At 44.6% G+C, this 21,394-nt stretch overlaps 1 protein-coding gene across 1 annotated transcript in view; it reads left to right on the top strand.

Annotated features, from left to right (window-relative positions):
• LOC120557142 overlaps window positions 1–21,173 on the top strand; it is a 24,167-nt gene extending 2,994 nt beyond the window's left edge. The window contains 8 exon segments of the mRNA XM_039797173.1: window positions 415–600; window positions 6,938–6,972; window positions 6,974–7,024; window positions 10,187–10,259; window positions 10,757–10,814; window positions 11,219–11,327; window positions 17,240–17,549; window positions 19,837–21,173. Coding sequence (XP_039653107.1) covers window positions 415–600; window positions 6,938–6,972; window positions 6,974–7,024; window positions 10,187–10,259; window positions 10,757–10,814; window positions 11,219–11,327; window positions 17,240–17,549; window positions 19,837–20,009 — 995 coding nt within the window. The 3' untranslated portion in view covers window positions 20,010–21,173.
• Window positions 21,174–21,394: the final 221 nt, after the last annotated feature.

Genomic DNA, 21,394 nt, shown 5'->3' with positions numbered 1-21,394 from the left:
TTTACTAGACAGTTAAATAAGTATATATATATATATATATATATATATATATATATATCGGAAATCGGCAATTTATGCGGCGTGCGGCATATTTGAAAAAATGCGGCCCCCGCATGAATATGCAGACTTTGGCTGATTATGCATTGAATTATGCGATCGTGTAATCACGTTTTTCTGGAGGGACTGATATAAGACCTTACAGCTCACAGTGCACGTCAGAGCAAATGAGAATCATGAGGTCGAAGGAACTGCCCAAGGAGCTCAGAGACAGAATTGTGGCAAGGCACAGATCTGGCCAAGGTTACAAAAGAATTTCTGCAGCACTCAAGGTTCCTAAGAGCACAGTGGCCTCCATAATCCTTAAATGGAAGAAGTTTGGGACGACCAGAACTCTTCCTAGACCTGTCCGTCCAGCCAAACTGAGCAGTCGTGGGAGAAGAGCCTTGGTGAGAGAGGTAAAGAAGAACCCAAAGATCACTGTGGCTGAGCTCCAGAGATGCAGTGGGGAGATGGGAGAAAGTTCCACAAAGTCAACTATCACTGCAGCCCTCCACCAGTCGGGGCTTTATGGCAGAGTGGCCCGACGGAAGCCTCTCCTCAGTGCGAGACATATGAAAGCCTGCATAGAGTTTGCCAAAAAGCACATGAAGGACTCCCAGACTATGAGAAATAAGATTCTCTGGTCTGATGAGACCAAGATTGAACTTTTTGGTGTTAATTCTAAGCGGTATGTGTGGAGAAAACCAGGCACTGCTCATCACCTGCCCAATACAATCCCAACAGTGAAACATGGTGGTGGCAGCATCATGCTATGGGGGTGTTTTTCAGCTCCAGGGACAGGACGACTGGTTGCAATTGAAGGAAAGATGAATGCAGCCAAGTACAGAGATATCCTGGAAGAAAACCTCATCCAGAGTGCTCAGGACCTCAGACTGGGCCGAAGGTTCACCTTCCAACAAGACCCTAAGCACACAGCTAAAATAACAAAGGAGTGGCTTCGGAACAACTCTGTGACCATTATTGATTGGCCCAGCCAGAGCCCTGACCTAAACCCAATTGAGCATCTCTGGAGAAACCTGAAAATGGCTGTCCACCAACGTTCACCATCCAACCTGACGGAACTGGAGAGGATAGGCGGAGGATAGAAGAATGGCAGAGGATCCCCAAATCCAGGTGTGAAAAACTTGTTGCATCATTCCCAAGAAGACTCATCGCTGTACTAGCTCAAAAGGGTGCTTCTACTCACTACTGAGCAAAGGGTCTGAATACTTATGACCATGTGATATTTCAGTTTTTCTTTTTTAATAAATTTGCAAAAAAAGGAAACGGTACTGGTAGCAATTTTTGGAGCGATGCCCAGCCCCACTGTGGGGTAACTGGGGTCACGGAGGCAGTAATCAAACTGTCAGGACACGAAGACAACATGCAGCTTAGAATAGGTCAGTATATTCATTTACTCGACAGCTGCACTCGCCCAGTAAAGGCCACGCTCCCCAGGTGTGTGTCGTCACACTGGGGTGTGTGTGTGTTTGTGCGCGTGCCTGTGTGTGTGTGTGTGTGTGTGTGTGTGTGTGTGTCCGAGAAAGTGTGTGTTGTTGATGTAATGAGGGTCATAGAGTGTACAGTATACACCGAGACTATCGAGGCGTAGTTTCTCCTCATGCTGCGTCATCTCTGCCAAGGCTTCTTTCATTCTCTCGTCCTTGTCTTTCTTCGCCTTTTCCCTCGCTCTTTTTCTTTCACTGTCCTACTTCTAAACCAGGGTTTGACTCATCTCTCAGTAACATAGCATTAAAGTGTCACTTTAGTCTTCTTCAGAGTCATCATCTTCCTCCTCAGATGTCTCCTTCTCATCTTCAAGTTGGGTCTTTCTCTTCTTGCAGTCCTTCCAGAAAAATGCAGAGTTTTTTTGTGATTGTTGCGGGCAAAAATCCTTGATTATGCGGCACGTTTTCTTAAAAAATGCGATCAAATATGCGGGATATTTATGCAATTTTATGCGATGAACTTGCAAAAACTGCGGTTTGATGAAAAAGAGAAAAAAAAGTGATTCTCCCTGCTTTTCGATGTTCACGTAATTATGTCACATGGCAACATTTTTCAACTTTCTGCTAAGATATATGTGACTTTTTTTGCATCGAAAAAGCGGGGATTATGAAATCATGCAAGCCCCACATATTTTGCGCAGAAAAAGGCAATTTATGCGGCGAAAGTGCGGCGTATTTGAAAAAATGCGCCCCCCGCAAAAATATACGGACTTTGGCTGATTATGCATTGAATTATGCGATCGCATGATCGCGTTTTTCTGGAAGGACTGTTCTTGGCTCCTCTTTCCATGAAATCTGGCCTCCACGTTCTGACGCTGGCCTGATGCCAATGCTGTATGGCTGATTCGGGATCAAAGTCTTCAATGTCAGGACTGGACAGCTCCACTGTGAGCAGGTCAGATAGTGTGTCCGACCTCAGGCCTGACCTCCAGTCACTCTTCACTTGTTTCATCAAATTGAAACCCTGTTCACGGTCTGCTGTGGAGGATGGAATACACAGTAATACCTCGACAAGCTGAAGGAAATCAGGGCACTGGCCTCCCAGTCTCTGATTTATCTCTGGCCAGGTCAGCTGGTCCATGTTCGGATGCTGCTGGTACAAACTGCTCTTGAGGAATGTCCACTGGTCTGGAATCAGATCCAAATCGGCCCCAGAGGAGGCCATTAGTGGACCAAAGTGCTTTATAAGACACTCCACATATGCATCTCCAAAATCTGCAGACACACACAAGGAAAACTTAAGGTTGCACAAACAGTAAAAGGTTTCAACTTCAAGATGTAAAATACATATGATGTTAAATCTTGCTTGATAATAACCTTCACATGTATCTGCATCAGGCCAGTTCGTGAGATCCACCAGTTTGGAAGGATGTAGTACTCCAGAGCTGAAATCACAAAATCGTGTCTCCATACTGCTGCAAAATTTGTCTATCAGCTAGTCCTTTGTGGAGTTCACACGAGCCAGGGAGAGGTCATCTCTGGGTGCTGCCAAGCTAACACCTTCAAAGGTGTCTGCTGGATTTTTTAGGCATGCCCTAAGCCTGGGTCCAGGTCTTATAACACAACAAAGCACAATGTTATATTAATTATATTTCAAAATATTCTGAGACACACACACACCTGTTGTTGTATTTAGTTAAGACAGCCTGTGTGGCTCCCTCTGCCACTGTTAGAGATGGCCGTTGCATGGATGCAGACAGGTTGCTGAGGTTGGTCAGGCAGTCGTGCATAAAGCAGCTGAACATCACTACACCTGGATCCTTTGCTGTTTGGAAAAAAATTGCGTGCCTTCTCTGCACAGGATTCTCCGAATCTGTTGACCGAATCTTACACACACAGTTTCACATTTCAATCAATTACGTACCATTGTGCTGAATTGTTAACTTTAGTCAACTAATTTAAACTAAAATGATCATTAGCCTTGCCTTAGGCTATACTACTGTACCTGCTCAAAATGCTGGATTAGGCCCCTATAGCCTCTGAGGAAGTGGTCCAGTGCCCTTAACAGATGAGCAAGCCACCTGGTACCTCCTACTCTAGTTGGAAGGAGTGGCTTCATTCCTAACACCTTGAAGCTGTTTTTCAAGTTTGCTCTGTTGAGTGGACTCTTGTGATAGAACACGTAGAGGGAAGAGGTCATCCAACTTTGTGCACTGGGGGCAGCTCTTCACTGCATCCTTAAATGACAGCTCTAGCCTATGGGCTATGCAATGGACACCCAGGATGTAGGACTTGTCGCCACGTAGTCTGCTGACCACTCCACTGCTGGACCCTGTCATCACTGCTGCTCCATCTGTTGCACAAGCAATCAGTTTCTCCTGCCAACTCTCATCACCCTCACACGCCTCTCTCATCATCCTCATGATGGCTGCTGTGGTGTACTCTGTATTTGGCTTTTCAACAGCCTGGATTTCAACAAAGTGCACCTCGACTTTCCCTGCTTGGCTCCCTCTGGTGTACAGAAGTGTGTCAGTTGATCCATCTGACATAATTGACCTCTCGCTGGCCCCTCCCCCAAAACGTCCATTGTCCAATCACACATCATAGCAACCGTTACTATGTGAGCAGGTCCAACAAACATTGACTCCAAGCAAGATGGTGAAGCGGTGCGCCCACGGCGTTTGTAAATCGGACACTAGATACCCCCTCTTAATACATCCATGGATACCCCGAGAGATTGTCTGGAGGAGTTGTGTTTAAATATCACGCCCCAATATATTCTCGGTTTTGAGGCCTCGCCCCTACAATTTATGACATGGCGAGACGTAATCCGGCTGAGAAGCGGCCCTTTTCAGAGGTGGAGATTGAAACCCTGATATCTCCGGTTCATTTGTATCACGTGTGTACTATTTGGCAGCCTGAAAACTGTTATTAAAGACTGTAAAAGAATGCGGAATGGAAAGAGATCACTGATGCGGTCAACAGTTTGTTGCCGTAGTAATCGGACTCCAGCTGAAGTTTATTTAATTTATAGCCTACATCCTTGACACATGTATTCTATAGTCCTAATAGTAATATACAGACTTATATTGCAATCTTCGTCGGCCTACATGTAGGTGTACTTATATTTAAATAAACACACAGTAGTAGAGTTTATGTAGTGTCTTTTATTTTACTCATGTTTTTTTTCATGAGTCAGAACGAGGCAACAGCTGAGGGAGAGTGCGTGTCCTCCCCATGCTGGACCACCACCCGACCCTGTTTTCTGACAGCAGAGGGGCTGGAAAAACAAGCCGAAATAACTCGGTCAATGGCAGAAATAAATCGTTCAAGAGAAAACGTTTCATAAATGAGGGCCAACGTGAGCGGTGCCTACAATGGATAAAACAGTGTGGACGGCCCCACTCCCAGTTAAATGTGTCGAACATTACGAAGCATAAATACGTCTGCTCAAAGCTAAGGCTAACAGCTAACTAGTTACCGTGTTGTCTAGATCTACTAACTAGAGGCAAGAACACAAATTGGACCAAAGTTATGATTACCATGGATATCATTGCCAGAATGTTAACCTCCTCTCTAAGCTAAGTTTAACGAGCCCTTTAGCTTTAGCCAACATTAGTTAACATGTTAGCTAACGCTAGCTACATATGCTGCTGTTGTGTTGGGTCTTTGAGCTCCCCAACTTTATTTTTTGTCAGTTTACAACAAAGTCGAACATTTGAATATATCCCTCCACTGCATACTGTAACCCCTTTTGCCTCGATCTGGAGGATATCGCGGAGGTATTGCTCCAAAAAAGGTCACTGACACGCACGGGTATACCTCATCCCGTCATGGCAATCTGTTGCGCTGGTCGTGTTTGACCATTTGTTTGTCGGACGTAGCAACAGTAACTAAGGGGGGCGGGGCTTGGCGAAAGGCTAAATGCCAGATACTTGCTCAATCTTATTTTTAAGCTGCCTCCTTGACACCTCAGCAATGTAATGCATGAAAACCCTGGCCTGCTTCTTGTTCTGGTAAGTTTTCCCTATCCCCAGTCCTTTCTGCTCATCCACTCTGAAAGGAGTTGGAATGAGAACTGTGACTTTGATAACATTGACCTCCATTACAAATATGTAATTTGTTTTATTCATTTAACAATAGGAGTTATGCTGCACCATTTCCTCGAGGCTGCTAAAACTAGCTATCTAGCCATCACAAAACACAACTTCAAGTTAGTAATTCACTTACTTGCACATCCAAACGTAGTCCCGAAAAGGTCTGCCCTTTTTGCCAATCGCATGGACGTTTCTGAATAGAATTCTCATTCGATCCAACTGCGCCGATCGCATGGAGCAGATAGCCTTTATTGCCACACTCGGCTCCTGGGTCTCTGTCTTCGCCAACTGTATGGCAGTGCACTTTATATAGACTTGGATAACTTGTGGTCTTTTATTGCCTCTAATTTAAGGTTAGTTGTTCCCCTAACGAACAAATTGTTAGCATTTTCTGACGACGCATAGGTTCGACAGTAGGTACAGTGCATGGACTGGATTTCCTCGTTTTCCCTTTATCATCAATGCGCCACTTATTCAAAAAATACCTTCTCGTTTTTTTACTTCGCCCTCAACAGCTACTGCTGGCTCCGCGGCGGGCTTCTTAACACCGGGGATATGTCACCACATTTTGTTATCGATAATTTCCTTTTGTCTCTACCTCAGTTTAGCTAGCTACATGGCGTCACGGACTAGCGCTGAAAACTGAAGTTGACGGAAGTTGATGGAAATATGCGTGGTCAAAGCCCCCCGGCTGTGAACGGTTTCATTTCCTATACGTTTTTCACAATAAAAGTCCTCCGTTATTTTGGTATTTGAATGTTTTTTATTATGAAGCAGCAAAACTGGAAATGTTGGGGATTCGTTCGGATTCATTAGCAGTAACTTAACTCGACTCCATTGTGCATTAATGTTACTTAGCAACAGCATTCTTTGACAAAAGCTATCCAATCCGTACAAGGCAAAGTCACCCGGCCATTGGCTGGTGGCGGGTGCTAATTTCCCACCCTGTTCAAAATGCCTCTAATCATAAGGATCGTTTACGGGAGCAGAGCAAGATGGAGAACCAAAGTGTCTCCCCACGGTCATAAAGCTGGAGCAGGAGAAGTTCACCCTCTCCTTCATTTCAAGTTGTTCATGGCGAAGGAGAACCAGGATAGAAGTAGGGACAAATGTGACACTACCACAGCTGTTGTGTCCGTTACCTGCAGCCTAGATTCAATGCAGAACCCTACATCAGGCTTTATCCTTTTCTTTATCCCTCATCGCTCCCTCCTTTCTTCTGTCCTCCCTTTCGTTCTTACATTTCCTCGTCTGTTGTTACCTCCTCACATATCTTCTCTCTCACCCCGGTTTTTTTTATCCTGCCCTCACTGTTTTTTCCCATTTCTTCGCCCTGCAGCTTATGGAAATGAGAGCCGGCACGGGAGGAAGAAGTCGGGGCCTTCACCAAAACTCATTGAGGCGATGGGCTTCACCGGACCTCTCAAATACAACAAATGGGTGAGAGTGTGGTGGGATGGAGCGGGGCGGGGGTGGTGAGTAATAAGAATCGGGAAGTGCAGGAACATAGGTAGGAGCGAAGTTTGCAAAATTAGGAAGAGGTGGTAACGAGGTATTAATGAAAGACGGGGAGCAGAGAGTCGAGGGCCATCACACAACTATTTAGTAACCGTTGAAAATAGGGGCAAGGCTACATTGAACGCGTACCGTATGCCGACCGTTTGCGGAGCGTATGTGCCGCGCAATGTATCTTTTTAAGAGGCTACACCTGCTGCGCACACACGGCGTAGGATCGGGTGAGTCACAGCGAGACGGAGAGCTTTTGCTTTGGGATTGTTGTTTCTTCAGTTTTTTGGAGCCGGCACAGAGCTGTGAAAACGTCAATCCACTGTCAGCTGTTATTAGAGGAAATAAAAACAAACTCTCAAAACCATACTGCCGATACGCTCACTGACAGTCATTAACGTTTCCTGTGTATCGGTAGTTTCATTTAAAAGACATCTAGACACTTTATGATCCATTTCTGTGTGAAAGGGCTGCACACACACCTCGCGTGAAATATATAAATAGAAGACGGTCCTGTTTTTACGCTTGTAGAGTGCATCTCCGCGGAGCATAAGCACCGCTATGCGCTCGCCAGTTTCATTGATTATAGTGTAAGCGTAGTTTTGGAACGTACGCTGCAATGCTCTGTCTGCCACAAAAAACCTCTGTAGTCCTTCAATTCGGGGAATTTTCGTTTGTTTATTCAAAGTCAAAGACAGTCCAAAGTAGTGCTACTTTGCACGTGTTTGTGGGTCTGAGGTGTATGTCACATTTTAGCTGCCAAAGTTCAGTCACTGTGCAGTGTGAGAGGAGGAGTGGCCAGGAGCTAAAAGCCTATGTGTGCTTCTTTTACCGATATATATTTAACGATATCTTTTGCATTTCTAATCCAAACAACGTCAAATTTGGCATTGCACTTACTCGTGCCCGTAGCAAGACACCTGTCAAGTTTGAAATCCATCGGACTAACGGTTCGAGAGAGATGCGCATAACGAACACACACACAGACAGACAGACAGGCGTTCCTGCAATTTATAGATAGATGGATATAGCACAATTATATAGTTTTGTCATTATTTCAGAGGGGGCGGGGGGTCGTTTTGGGGAGCGGGCTGCCCCCCCAAAACAATGGTAGGGGAAACACTGGTTTTAAAAATTGTTCTAAGTGGAGTTCACACCGCAACTGTAACGACGACGACAGTGGATATCGTTGGGTCACTTTCAGAGCCATTTGATGAACGATAGAAATATTGACAGCCAGTCAGAATCCATCGGAGTTTAAATCGTGACACAGTGGAGAGAGACACTGACAGCCAATCAGAACCCATCTGAGTTTACAACATGACACAGTGGAGAGAGACACTGACAGCCAATCAGAACCCATCTGAGTTTACAACATGACACAGTGGAGAGAGACACTGACAGCCAATCAGAACCCATCTGAGTTTACAACATGACCCTACGGAGGGATGTGTTTCACCCAGGTGGCTATTAGTGACGTGACTTTTCCCCTCGCTGCAGCCGCTACAATCGTGTGTGTGTGTGTGTGTGTGTGTGTGTGTGTGTGTGTGTGTGTGTGTGTGTGTGTGTGTGTGTGTGTGTGTGTGTGTGTGTGTGTGTGTGTGTGTGTGTGTGTGTGTGTGTGTGTGTGTGTGTGTGTGTGTGTGTGTGTGTGTGTGTGTGTGTGTGTCTGGGGGTCAGAGGAGGACAGAAGATCGCGGACCTCCCAGCAGAGATTAGATTTTAATTGAGTTGATTATTTTAATGTAGCTCTGATCCACAAATCAACAACAAATACATGGACAGACGTGATGTAATGTTCAGATAAGGCTGCAGTTTGATTGAGCTAAGCACTGCGGGGGCATAGTTTTGTCAAGTTAACTTATGTGGATTTAGTTCACTGCTTTAAACACCTTATTAACTTGTATTTTGTGGTGATTGTGAACCACATCAGTAGTTCCTGTTCTTACGGAAAGAAATGCACTTTGTATCGCGTCATTTATTAACAACCACCCGACTACTGAGTGTCAACACTTCTAATAATCAGGGAAATTGCTGCTGGCAGGATGGCCGTTGAATCATAAAAGTGCTGTTAATATCGTTCTGCTTTTTTTGCTCACGTCCATTGCATCACACCCTCGTGGCGAGCGTAGATGGCCAAGAACGCACACATCAGTAAAGCATAAACATTCACAGGCACGCCACGGTTGGGTTATGTGCAAGGTCGTGTCCAACAAAGAGGTGGCGTGTGTGCGGAGGAATGCGCGTTGCCGTGCCATGTTGCAGAGTGCCGGGCTCCACGCCGGCTCGGCAACGTTTTGGCATGAGCAGTGAACAAACCTGTGACCTCATGCCTCCGTTTCTGCTCCCAGGGCTGTGTGTTGCCTTCTGGATTACTGGCTTTCTGAATTGGAACTGTATCACAATCTATGTAAGCCTATGAAGAGAATTTAAAAGTAAGACACGTGGGAGAGAACAGCCCGTTCTGGCACACACGGCTTATTCATTGTCACACACTAGCGTCCTAAAATCTCGGATTTTATCCGCTTTTATAGTTTCGGGGCCCTATTTTAAGGATCTAAGCGCACAGCGTGAAGCGCCTGGCGCAGGTGTGTTTAGGGCGTGTACGAATCCACTTTTGCTAGTTTGACGGCGGAAAAAAGGCTCCGTGTGCCGGGCGCCTGGTTCTAAAGGGTTGTCCTTAGGGTCTTCATTAATCAGAGGTGTGTTTTGGGCGTAACATGCAATAAACCAATCAGAGATCATCTCCCATTCCCTTTAAAGGCCAGGCACGTTTGGACCTTGCAGCATTGCTGTTATGATTGAGGATTTACACCCTAATATTTTTATTTGTAATTCTTTGCACGTGCGTGTGCTGCTGTGCGTCCCTGTGTGTGTAACAAGCATAGTGTGTGGCGCGCTGTGCACGAGCCTAGGAGCATTTTACTAATGCTCTGTTAAACAATGAAATGCTTCAATGTTATTGACTTTAGACCAGGTTTTTGTTGGTCAACCCTTTTTTCTGCCGACAAACTAGCAAAAGTGAATTTCTCAGTATATGTGCGCCTGCTCTACCCACTGATTTTTTTTTTTTTCTCCCCTTTTTTGTCTTCACAGAAAATCAAGATTGCTGCCTTGCGCATGTACACATGCTGCGTGGAGAGAGTCAATTATGACGAGTTCTTTGACAGTAAGTGAAGAGGAAACTGTTAACAATAGCCACAGTGAAGAAGCAAGTCATTTAACAGAGCATGGTTGGATTTGAGACCAGACGATGAATAAGATCCCGTATTAAGCCTTCCCTCTCTGTCATCTCTGGGATCTTCCTCTCTGTTAGTGTGTTCATTTGATTGGTTGAAATAGTCTCAGCTGTGTCATCTGGTTCCGGAAATATCGGAGCTCAGCCCCAAACATTTGTGGTAGTGTGGTAACCCTACCACCCACCCACACACACACACACACACACACACACACACACAGTTTGGTAGGTGTTGGATTTTAAATTATGAGATTTGAATATGCATTTTTTGTTGTTTTTCCTTCAATACTCTAATATCAGATCCTGTTTGTATAGTGCTTTTCAAAGGACTCCCAGACACTTGGACACTACAGTAGAGCCAGCATGTTGAGTAGAAACAAAGAGGAGAATACACATGTGAGTGTAACGCTGCGGTGTGTTTGTTTCAGAGTGCTCCTCCCCTGACACACTCAACTCTTGGTTCTTGGTAGCACAGCTACATGTGTGGTGAGTCTTTTACACACACACACACACACACTGCAGCTAATCGATTATTCTCATTGTCGATTATTTTCTGGATGAATGAATTAGTTTGTCAGAAAATTGTGAAAAATGTGGATCAGTGTTTCCCAAAGTCCCAAGATGACGTCTTCAAATGTCTCGTTTTGTTCCACAACTCAAAGATATTCAGTTTCCTGTCACAGAGGAGAGAAGAAACTAGAACAATATTCACATTTAACAGAGAAGTTTTATTACTCAAACCGATGAATCGATTATCAAAATAGTTGGTAATTAATTTTAATAGTTGACAACTAATGGGTTCATCTTTGCAGCTCTAATACACACTTTACGGCTGGGTCTTACTTTTCTTTACATGGATCCTGGTTCTCCCCGTGTGTTTCCTCTGGTAGGATGTGTTTGGTGCGGATGCGTCAGGAGGGCCGAGAAGGGAAGTACATGTGTCGTTACATCGTCCACTCCATGTGGGAGGATGTGGAGCAGAGGAGCAAAATTATGGGGGTAAGTGTGTGTGTGTGTGTGTGTAGTTGTAGGTAGGTGTGTGTAGGTGTGTGTAGGTGGGGGTGGGCAGTTGTGTGTGGGTGGGTGGGTGGGCAGTTGCGTGTGTGGGGGTGTGTGTGTGTGTGTGTGGGGTGTTGTAGTTGTGTCTTTGTGTGTGTGTGTGTGTGTTGGGGTGGCAACTAACAATTATCACTGTGTATTATTTTCTGGATGAATGGATGAGTTATTTGGTCTCTAAAATGTCAGAAAATGGTGAAAAATGCTTTTCAGTGTTTCCCAATATGCCCAAGATGACATCTTCAAATGTCTTGTTTTGTCCCCAACTCAAAGATATTCAGTTTCCTGTCCCAGAGGAGAGAAGAAATTAGAACAATATTCACATTTAACAAGCTGAAATCAGAGAAGTTTGACTGTTTTTATGTAAAAACAAATGACTCAAACCGATGTAATCGATTATCAAAATAGTTGGTAATTAATTTAATAGTTGACAACAAATCGATTCATCTTAGCAGCTGAAATCTGACTCTGACAAAGAGGTTTGTCTTAATATAACAAACCACGTCACACAAACACATCTGTTAAACGTGACACTTGCGACTGGTTATTTTCAGCGTTTCAACTCCAGGTCCCTGACCGGTTGTAGCGCTTTCCAAACGTAGCCGTGCTTAGTTTTGCTCCGTCTGACAACAACTGAATGGCGTTCTGTTGAATAAATATTCATTATTTCAGAAACATTTCCGCCCCGGGCTGATGCAACCGTGCGTTAAGTTTGATCCGTGCCACTGCATGCTACATAGGATGCAGGTTTTTTTGTTGATTTAAAGGTCCACATCAGCATAATTGTGCCAACAGTTGTCGAGCAGAAAGTGAAGTCAGATCCCCGGGGAGGCCGCCTGGCTGCGGTCACCATGTCCACAGAGTCGGTCCTCTATTCTTTCTCAGTGGAGCAGCTCCAGGAAGTGTCGCTCATTGACATCACAGACTTAAATCTTGGCCCCGCTCGCTCGTAGCTTTCAGAGAGACCTTCTCATGCTTAAATTATCCTGGAATTAAGTCTCAAAGACGTTCGTAGGGGAAAACACACTTTAGTTACCTGTGTATTTGTCTTTGTATTTGTCTGTGTGTGTGTGGTGTTACGTGTGCGCGCTGTATGTGAGCTGCGTGGTGGATGTTTGACGTGTCAGAATATTTTACCGTCACTGAACACTCGATGCAGTTCACTATCAAAGTTGACAGTAACTGTAAATTTGAAAAATAATAGTCAAAATACATCAAAGTGCCCTCTGAAAACATTGCTATTGCTACTTTATGAATCATACGTGTGATATATGCCGACACCGTTATATCCTGTGGTTATTTTTATCCACCTGACCCTCTGTTAGTTTTGAGTGGCAGCATCACTTTTGATCACGGCTCTCTTAAAACCTGAAAACCAGATGAGCAACAGAAGATATTCAGGAGTCTTTTTGTTAATTTGATGTCTAGTCAAGGCGAAAGTCTTCCGAGCCATAGTCTGGATCAACGGAACTACATTTCCAGGATATTTCAATTTTATTTATAGTATTGAATCATAACAAGAGTTATCTTAAAACACTTTACAGATAGAATAGGTTTGGACCACACTCTATAATTTATAAAGACCCAACAATTCCCCCAAGAGCAATGCATTTGGTGCGACAATGGTGAGGAAAACCTTCCTTTTAGGCTGAAACCTCAGACAGACCCAGGCTCTCGGTGGACGGCCATCTACCGCTGCCGTATGGGACACAGAGACACTTCTACAGATATATACAGAACTACAGAGACACTGCTACAGATATATACAGAACTACAGAGACACTGCTACAGATATATACAGAACTACAGAGACACAGATACAGATATATACAGAACTACAGAGACACTGCTACAGATATATACAGAACTACAGAGACACAGATACAGATATATACAGAACTACAGAGACACTGCTACAGATATATACAGAACTACAGAGACACTGCTACAGATATATACAGAACTACAGAGACACTGCTACAGATATATACAGAACTACAGAGACACAGATACAGATATATACAGAACTACAGAGACACAGATACAGATATATACAGAACTACAAAGACATAGATATAAAGAAATATGATTCATAATAATTGTAGCAGTTGGTACAATGAAGAAGTGGCAATTATAGTAACAATAAAGATAATGGAACTATGGCTAGAAACAAATATTTGTTGCAGTTCAGGATGTAGCAGGGCGTCAGCGGTAGCTGCAACTATGATTTAGATGCCACCCCAATCCAAGGAAAACTAAAGCAAAGTTAGTAACAAGCATTACTGGGACATGGATGCACACAGATGGAAAAAAAGAGGGGGGGAGGAGCTCAGTGTGTCCAAGGAAGTCCCCCGGGCAGTCTCAAACTATAACAGCATAACTAAGAGCTGGTCCAAGGCAAACCTGATCCAGCTCTATAAGGGTCGTTGATAAATCTGACTCGCTGACTATAAAGAGAAACAGAGAAGAGAAGAGGGGGCTTGTCTGAAGCTATACACCCTCCGCTCTCCTGTGGGTTGCCGTTTTCGAACTCTGTTAGCTTCGGAACCAACAAATTCCGAAGCTAGCAAGCTTCACGCTGAAAATGTCAAGTTCTGAAGAAAGTTTTTATGCGTGCAACAAGGCAGGCCTGCTTGGTTCTTTTCAGGGAATGATTGTAAAGATTTAGAAAGAATATATTTTGAGTGCCTCTCTAACTGGTATGTTTTGGGACCGATTGGTGGGATTGCTGTGGACAAAGTACACACAGGGACACACTGGTGAGAGCCAATGAGGTTTAACCATGTATCAGCTCATTTAAATAGCTCACAGTACTGGATTGTGTCAACAGTTAACTTCATTTAATATTGTAAGTGGCGTTTTCTTTTGCGGGGTGCAAATGTTCCACCAAAACACGTTCCTTCCTGAGACTATTTAGCAGAGCCACCATCGCCGCCCAGAGCTTCAGCCACCCAAGATGATTGTGATTGGTTTAGAGAAATGCAAACAACCCAGAGCAGGTTTTTTTTTCCTCCCGTCCCAGAATGCGTCTGTGGTTCAGCCAGACTTTACCCCACAGGGCAATGTAGCTGGCAATGAGAGACTATCAGAGTCATGACTCATGCCCGACTCAAATCCAATTCATGTGACTTGAGTCCAGATCTTATAATTTGGGGTGTTTGTTAATTGAACAACAGTTGGCTGTTGACATGATGAAACTGTCTGCCTGTGTAGAAAAACATACAATTCAAGTCCCTTAAATGTACTTGTAAAATAATCTTTGTGGCAGCTAAACACTAGAAAAACCAAATCTACATGATCCATGATGTTAACCATGTAGGATGGTTGAACTGGAGCCAAGGTTCAGCGGGCTTTATGTATTTATGAGGTCTTTAGTTTTGCTCATTTTGCGCTGTGTGACAGAAAGAGGTCAGAGATGAGGAATTACATTGTGGTTTGTTAGGTCACTGTGTGTGTGTGTGTGTGTGTGTGTGTGTGTGTGTGTGTGTGTGTGTGTGTGTGTGTGTGTGTGTGTGTGTGTGTGTGTGTGTGTGTGTGTGTGTGTGTGTGTGTGTGTGTGTGTGTGTGTGTGTGTGTGTGTGTGTGTGTTTTCACAGCTGCGTATTTGAACTTTTGTCATGTGTACGCTCACGTGAACATGTGTACATACGCTGCTTATATCCGCCTGTGCTGGCACAAGCCTGCACACGTGACCGAGAATTGACAAATCTTCATCATTTTAAACCCAACCCAGAACCTTCACTCCAGCTCTCCAAGAGTTCTTTCTGATTTATTCTAATTGAAGCTAAAACACCTGGCTGCAGCCCAAAGCAACCACAGATCCAGCATGACCAACCGTCTGACACAACCAGTAAAGAGAGAGGGAATAATATTTAAAGTAAATAATGTAGATTAAAAGAAGAAAAAAAGTAAGAGAAAAGATGTAATAACAAAGAGAGCCTAACCTCTGACCTGACGTCTGTGTCTGTGTGTGTGTGTGTGTGTGTGTGTGTGTGTGTGTGTGTGTGTGTGTGTGTGTGTGTGTGTGTGTGTGTGTGTGTGTGTGTGTGTGTGTGTGTGTGTGTGTGTGTGTGTGTGTGTGTGTGTGTGTGTGTGTGTGTCTCTACATCAGCAGCACATGTATTTTTACAACACACACACCCAGGACCAGTGATTGGAGTGGCTCTTAGGTTTCATGCTAATTGTGGTTGGGAACAGTAAAAACATTGGTCATTTTCTCCACGTTCATAATGACCGCTGCACACCAGCTGAAACCAACCACACTCCACAACGACCTCGCCATCATCCCTCGTTTCACGGTGTGCCTGTTGTCTGTTTTAATAGAATATAAAGACCCAATCACAGAGATAGTTTGCAGTAACTTCCGAGTAGGGAACTACATCCCCGCATCGTACAATGTAATGTTGCTGAGAAAACGGGACGAGAAACAACTGGATGTTCTCTCATTTCCTTCATCTAAAATGCATGTTTGATGCTTTCATATGTCACTTTGACTAATGTTGTCCTGGAGAGCTAATTTACCTTTTAGGCCGCAGACTAAAGGCAAATTGACTGTGCTTTTATTTGTATAAATTCTATGATTCTCTCACACACATCGTATGGCTTAACCACATGGTCCCAAGCTCACCATTCATAAGTTAAGACCATAGAGTGTCTTTCTAACCGAGCCTTGAAAGTCCTGGACAAGAAGAGAATAAGGTACCATCACTGCCAAATTCTAAGCAAACATAAGATTTTAAGTTTTGCTAATTTTATCTCCCTGCATTTTAGGGCTGTGCTCGATTGAAGAAATTCTTAGTCGACTAACACTTATTCAATTGTATGGACTAATCGATTAGTTGATTTAATCGACAGATCTGTAAATCTGAGTGACTCCGCAAAGAGTCATGCAAAAGCACCACTTTAATTCTTGTGTTTACCAGAGATGAGCTCGTACGTTTCTTGGAAATAAGTCATTCAGCGTGAAAAAAGCATAAAACATGACTAATGGACTAAAGAAATCTAAGTTGACTAAGACCAAAACGACCGATTAGTCGACTAATTGACTAAGACGGAGCAGCCCTACTGCATTTTGTTAAATTGGTCTTCAACTGCCTAAATAACGCTGCTCCCCCACCCCTTTGCAAAACAACAAGACAAGACAGAAAAGTGGTACCAGAACCACCACCCAAGCAGCGCTAAGAATAAATTGTAGTATCCCTTTCCGTAGAACATCATTTGCCCAAACTGCCTTTTCAGTTAAAGGGGCAAAATTATGGAACTCTCTGCCAGACCACTTGAAATGTATCCCAACATTAGCCACTAGAACCGATCGATATTATTGGCCGATATTAGGCATTTTCCAAACTATCGGTATCGGCATTTATATTGTCAGATGCACCAAGCAGGGCGGGTGTGTCTAACTGCGTGTCAATCACAGCTCATGCTCATTCATTCTCCCTTGTGGGGGGAGGGTCTTAGGAGACCGTTTTGGGCTTTAGCAGAAAAGTGGGGAGGGACTGAGAAGTTGTCGATGTTCAAATGTTTTGGCTAAGTCCTGGATCTTCATAATCCTACCTACGGCACCTTTAAGTTCAGAGGAGGCGGCTGCAGACTCTTGTGTTGTGGAAATGAAATAGCTCCACTGCAATCAGAATTTGAATGTGGCATAATTGCCCAAATGCTCAGTTATTTCTCCATACCACAGTGTTCGGAAAAAAAAAAAAAAAAAAAAAAAAAAAAAAAAAAAAAAGAGAGAGAGAGAGAGAGAGAGAGAGAGAGAGAGAGAGAGAGATGAAAGGGGGGAGGTTTGTCAGTCCAGCGCCGCAGTGGATGGGAGCTTTGATTTTTCTGTCTCTTTATATTATCATTTATAGATTGATGCCAGCCATAGGAAGGAAGGAATGAAAGCCATGACGGAGACGTTTTACGCGGCGATATTTGGATACGATGAGGTGAGAAAACTTGTTTTACACACTCGTACGGAAGCCATCGAGAAGCTGAATCCCTTTGGTTTTACTGTGTGTGTGTGTGTGTGTGTGTGTGTGTGTGTGTGTGTGTGTGTGTGTGTGTGTGTGTGTGCCGCCTGTGGGGAATCCTGTCTAACTACTGCGCCGCCGGAAAAAAACAACAAGGTGACCCCCAAAGCGCGGGAACCCGGGTGGGCCGGGGGGGGGCCACCGGGCGGTGGGCTCAGCTTCTGTGTTGTCCTGTTAGTGTGTGTGTGTGTGTGTCTCTCGGTGTGTTTGTCCCAGTGTCAGTGTGTGTATGTCTGTTTGTGTGTCTTTGTGTGTGTGTGTGTGTTTTTGTCCCAGTTTCTTTGTGTGTGTGTTTTTGTCCCCTGGTGGGTGTGTGTGTGTGTGTGTGTGTGTGTGTGTGTGTGTGTGTGTGTGTGTGTGTGTGTGTGTGTGTGTGTGTGTGTGTGTGTGTGTGTGTGTGTGTGTGTGTGTGTGTTTTTGTCCCTGTGTGTGTGTGTGTGTGTTTGTCCCAGTGGGTGTGTCTGTCTGTCTGCCTGCTTAGGGCTGCTGGGTAATGTCTGGTTCGTACTCCCAGGGGTGAAGGCCGACTTAGATAAAGAAACCTGGGAACATCCGGTCCAGGTTGAAAACAACAACAACAACAAGTAACCCTTTCAGTAAAGGATCTGAATCCTTCTTCAATCTGATCCTGGTCCATATGAGACCAAAGGTCAGCTGTCAGTATCTGGAGAGTTTGCTACAACCCGACACTCTGTTCTGCCCGTTTCCGCCTCACTCTCACCCCCCCCCCCCTCTGAGCACTTTTCCTTACCCACTAACCTCCTCACCTCCTCCTTTTCCTCCTCTGTATATTTTCTTTCCCTCCGTGAGATTGAAAACACTCTCCTTCTTTCAGAAAACACCTGCAGGCTGCGTCCGCTCACTTCCTTTCATCCCTTCTCTGCGGATTTCTGTTCCACTGTTTACCCCCCCCCCCCGTCTCCCCCCTCTCTGCTCCCCCTCTTTGCTCCCTGTGCTTCTGATATCCACGTCAGCCGTCTGTTTCATCTTCTCGTTTCTCGCTTTGCTTAATCTCTCATGAGCCCAGAAGCAGCGCACGGAGAGAACAAGCCACCGCTGTATCGGACAGACACGGACTGACACACAACCACACACACACACACACACACACACACACACACGCAAATACACACACGCAAGCGCGTGCACACACACAGAGACGCACAAACATACAAGCACACACACAACACCAACGCGCGCACACAGACACACGCACACACACGCACACATTTACACTCACACACACACACACCCCCTTTGCAGTGTTCAACGTAGACCGGAAAATAAAATATCCCCCACTGGCCCGTTTACCTTTATACAGTCCCTCAGAAAAAACGTGATTATGCGATCGCATTATTCAACGCATAATCAGCCAAAGTCCGCATATTCATGCGAGGGCGCATTTTTTTCAAATAAGGCACACTTTCACCTCATAAATTGTCGATTTCCACGCAAAATATGCGGGGCTTGCATGATTTTATAATGCCCGCATTTTCGTTGTAAAAAAGTCCCATAATATATCTAAGCAGAAAGTTGAAAAATGTTGCGTTTACTTCACACAAGAGCAGCCATTTTCCCCTGTTGCCATGGGAACGTTATGAAGTGACGTAATTACGCGACGTGAACATCATCGAAAAGCAGGGTGTTGGGGAATCACATTTTTTTTCTCTTTTTCATCAAACCACAGTTTTTGCAAGTTACCTCAATTTCATTGCATAAAATTGCATAAATATCCCACATATTCCATCGCATTTTTTAAGAAAACGTGCCGCATAATCAAGGATTTTTGCTCGCAACAATCACCAAAAAACTCTGCATTTTTTCTGGAAGGACTGTTTATATTTCCGTTTTCCGTCAGATCGTTAATAGATTTCAACGTTTTTCCGACCGCACTTGAAGGCAGCTTCATTTCACAGGAGAGAGAGAAAGAAAAGAGAGGAGTGGGCAGTTCAGAGCTTGTGTTTGGGGTTTTTAAACCTTCTTGTGGCAGCGATAGAGGCAGTGATGTTTCCTGTTTCCTGTACGGGACTCTCACACCGCCTCCAAACACACCGCCAAGTCTGATCCACGCTCACGTGACTGGCCACCGCAGCGTGACACAGGGCTACGTTTCTCCACAAGTTGAGTGGGTCTCAACTTTTCGCTGCAGGCCTGTGTGTGTGTGTGTGTGTGTGTTTTGTGTTTGTTTGTATGTGTGTGTCGGCGTGTTGAGCCTGCAGCAACCCCCCGCTGCAGCCTAAACACACCGCCAACATTCAACGTGAAAGGAAAGACCTGCGTGTGTGTGTGTGTGTGTGTGTGTGTGTGTGTGTGTGTGTGTGTGTGTGTGTGTGTGTGTGTGTGTGTGTGTGTGTGTGTGTGTGTGTGTGTGTGTGTGTGTGTGTGTGTGTGTGTGTGTGTGTGTGTGTGTGTGTGTGTGTGTGTGTGTGTGTGAGAACGCAGCCTCAACGTGGCCGTTTTTGTCGTGTTGCAGATGCAGTTCATCGACGCCCTGGACGGGGAGGACCTGATGCTGACCGGCGAGGTCAAGTGGCGCCCCCTGGTGGAGGAGAACGCTCAGAGCATCCTGAAGGTGGCCACGCCCACCTACAACGACACGGGACTGTGAGGCGGACGCGGGACCCACTCGGCTCTCCTCTCCTCCAAAGTCCACTTCTTCTGACCTCTCCCTCCCCTCCCCGTCACCTTCTCGGTGTCTCTTTGGTCGTCTCTCAGACCTGTAATCATGTCCCGTCTTAGGGCCGCAGCCCACCATGATGTTCATCGTCCATTCATCTCTGGATTCTTTTCCTGGATGAATGGAGGCGTTGTTTGGTCTCTAAAATGTCCTGAAAACAGAGAAAAATGTAAAGCGGTGTTTCCCAAAGCCCAAGATGATGTAATCCGTTCAGTTTACTGTCACGTTTGGAGTGAAGAAACTAGAAAATATTCACATTTACCAAGCTATCTATGTCTATATCTCCTCTCTATCATATTTTGAATTGGACATGAGATCCGTTGCCGTAGCGTTCTCATCCTCTCCTGTATTTTCTTTTTTTTTTTCTCTCACAACTTCTTCCTCTCCTTCTTACCTTCATCTTCTGTCTCTGGACGCTCAGTACAGGCAGGATTATGTTACAGACAGACAGACAGACAGACAGACAGACAGACAGACAGACAGACAGACAGACAGACAGACAGACAGACAGACAGACTGCTATGGGCAAACCCACACACAGACACACACACACACACACACACACACCCTTTCTCGTACATCAATCAATGAAACTAGCCGGTGTAAAACCAGGAGATGGTGTGCGTCATCTTCCTCCATGGTTGGGTTTTGAGAGCCTCTGTCTCTTCCTCACTGTAAACTCTAAACTGTCGAGGGAAAAAGATCACAAAAAGTAAAAAAAAAAAACAAGACTGTATTTATATTTTTCTGTTTTTTTTTTTTCACGAATGCAACACTCTCTGTATTTATAAAATATTTTCTATAAGCCTCCATGTTTACACTCTTCCGCTGCTGAGACTTCTGTCACTGTGCGTTAAATAAAGTTTCTCTTTGAATAAGTGAGGTCAGGTGACATGAACAATAATGGTTCTAAGAAACAGATCTCTCTCCGTCAGCAGTCTGTAGTTACAATACCTCCGTACGTGGCTCTCTCCTCCCATGATGCTCTCAGACCCAAACAGGAAGCTGAGCTCGGATTCATCACTGCGTCACAAAAACAAATGGGATTTATTTTCTTCTGTTTTTAAAAAGTGAATTAATAAAATGTTAACTAGACGTATGAAACTGCTGAGTCGTGGTTTGTTCTTGTTCTTCTTTCTGGGACAGAACGGGCCAAAAGCTCGCTGACTTCAAACATGACCGATCCTCCCAAATGTTTATCCCGCGTGTTGTCCTCCCGTAGACCTGCAACCAAATTTGAGATGAAAAACCTTTTATTAACAATTTGGTCGACACTGTGGCTTTTCCTGATGTTTTTGTCACATTTATCAACGTTT

Source organism: Perca fluviatilis, chromosome 4, assembly GCF_010015445.1.
Source record: "Perca fluviatilis chromosome 4, GENO_Pfluv_1.0, whole genome shotgun sequence".
Taxonomy (NCBI): domain Eukaryota; kingdom Metazoa; phylum Chordata; class Actinopteri; order Perciformes; family Percidae; genus Perca; species Perca fluviatilis.
The sequence above is the reverse complement of the archived record's forward strand: the minus strand, read 5'-3'. Positions and strand labels throughout refer to the sequence as shown.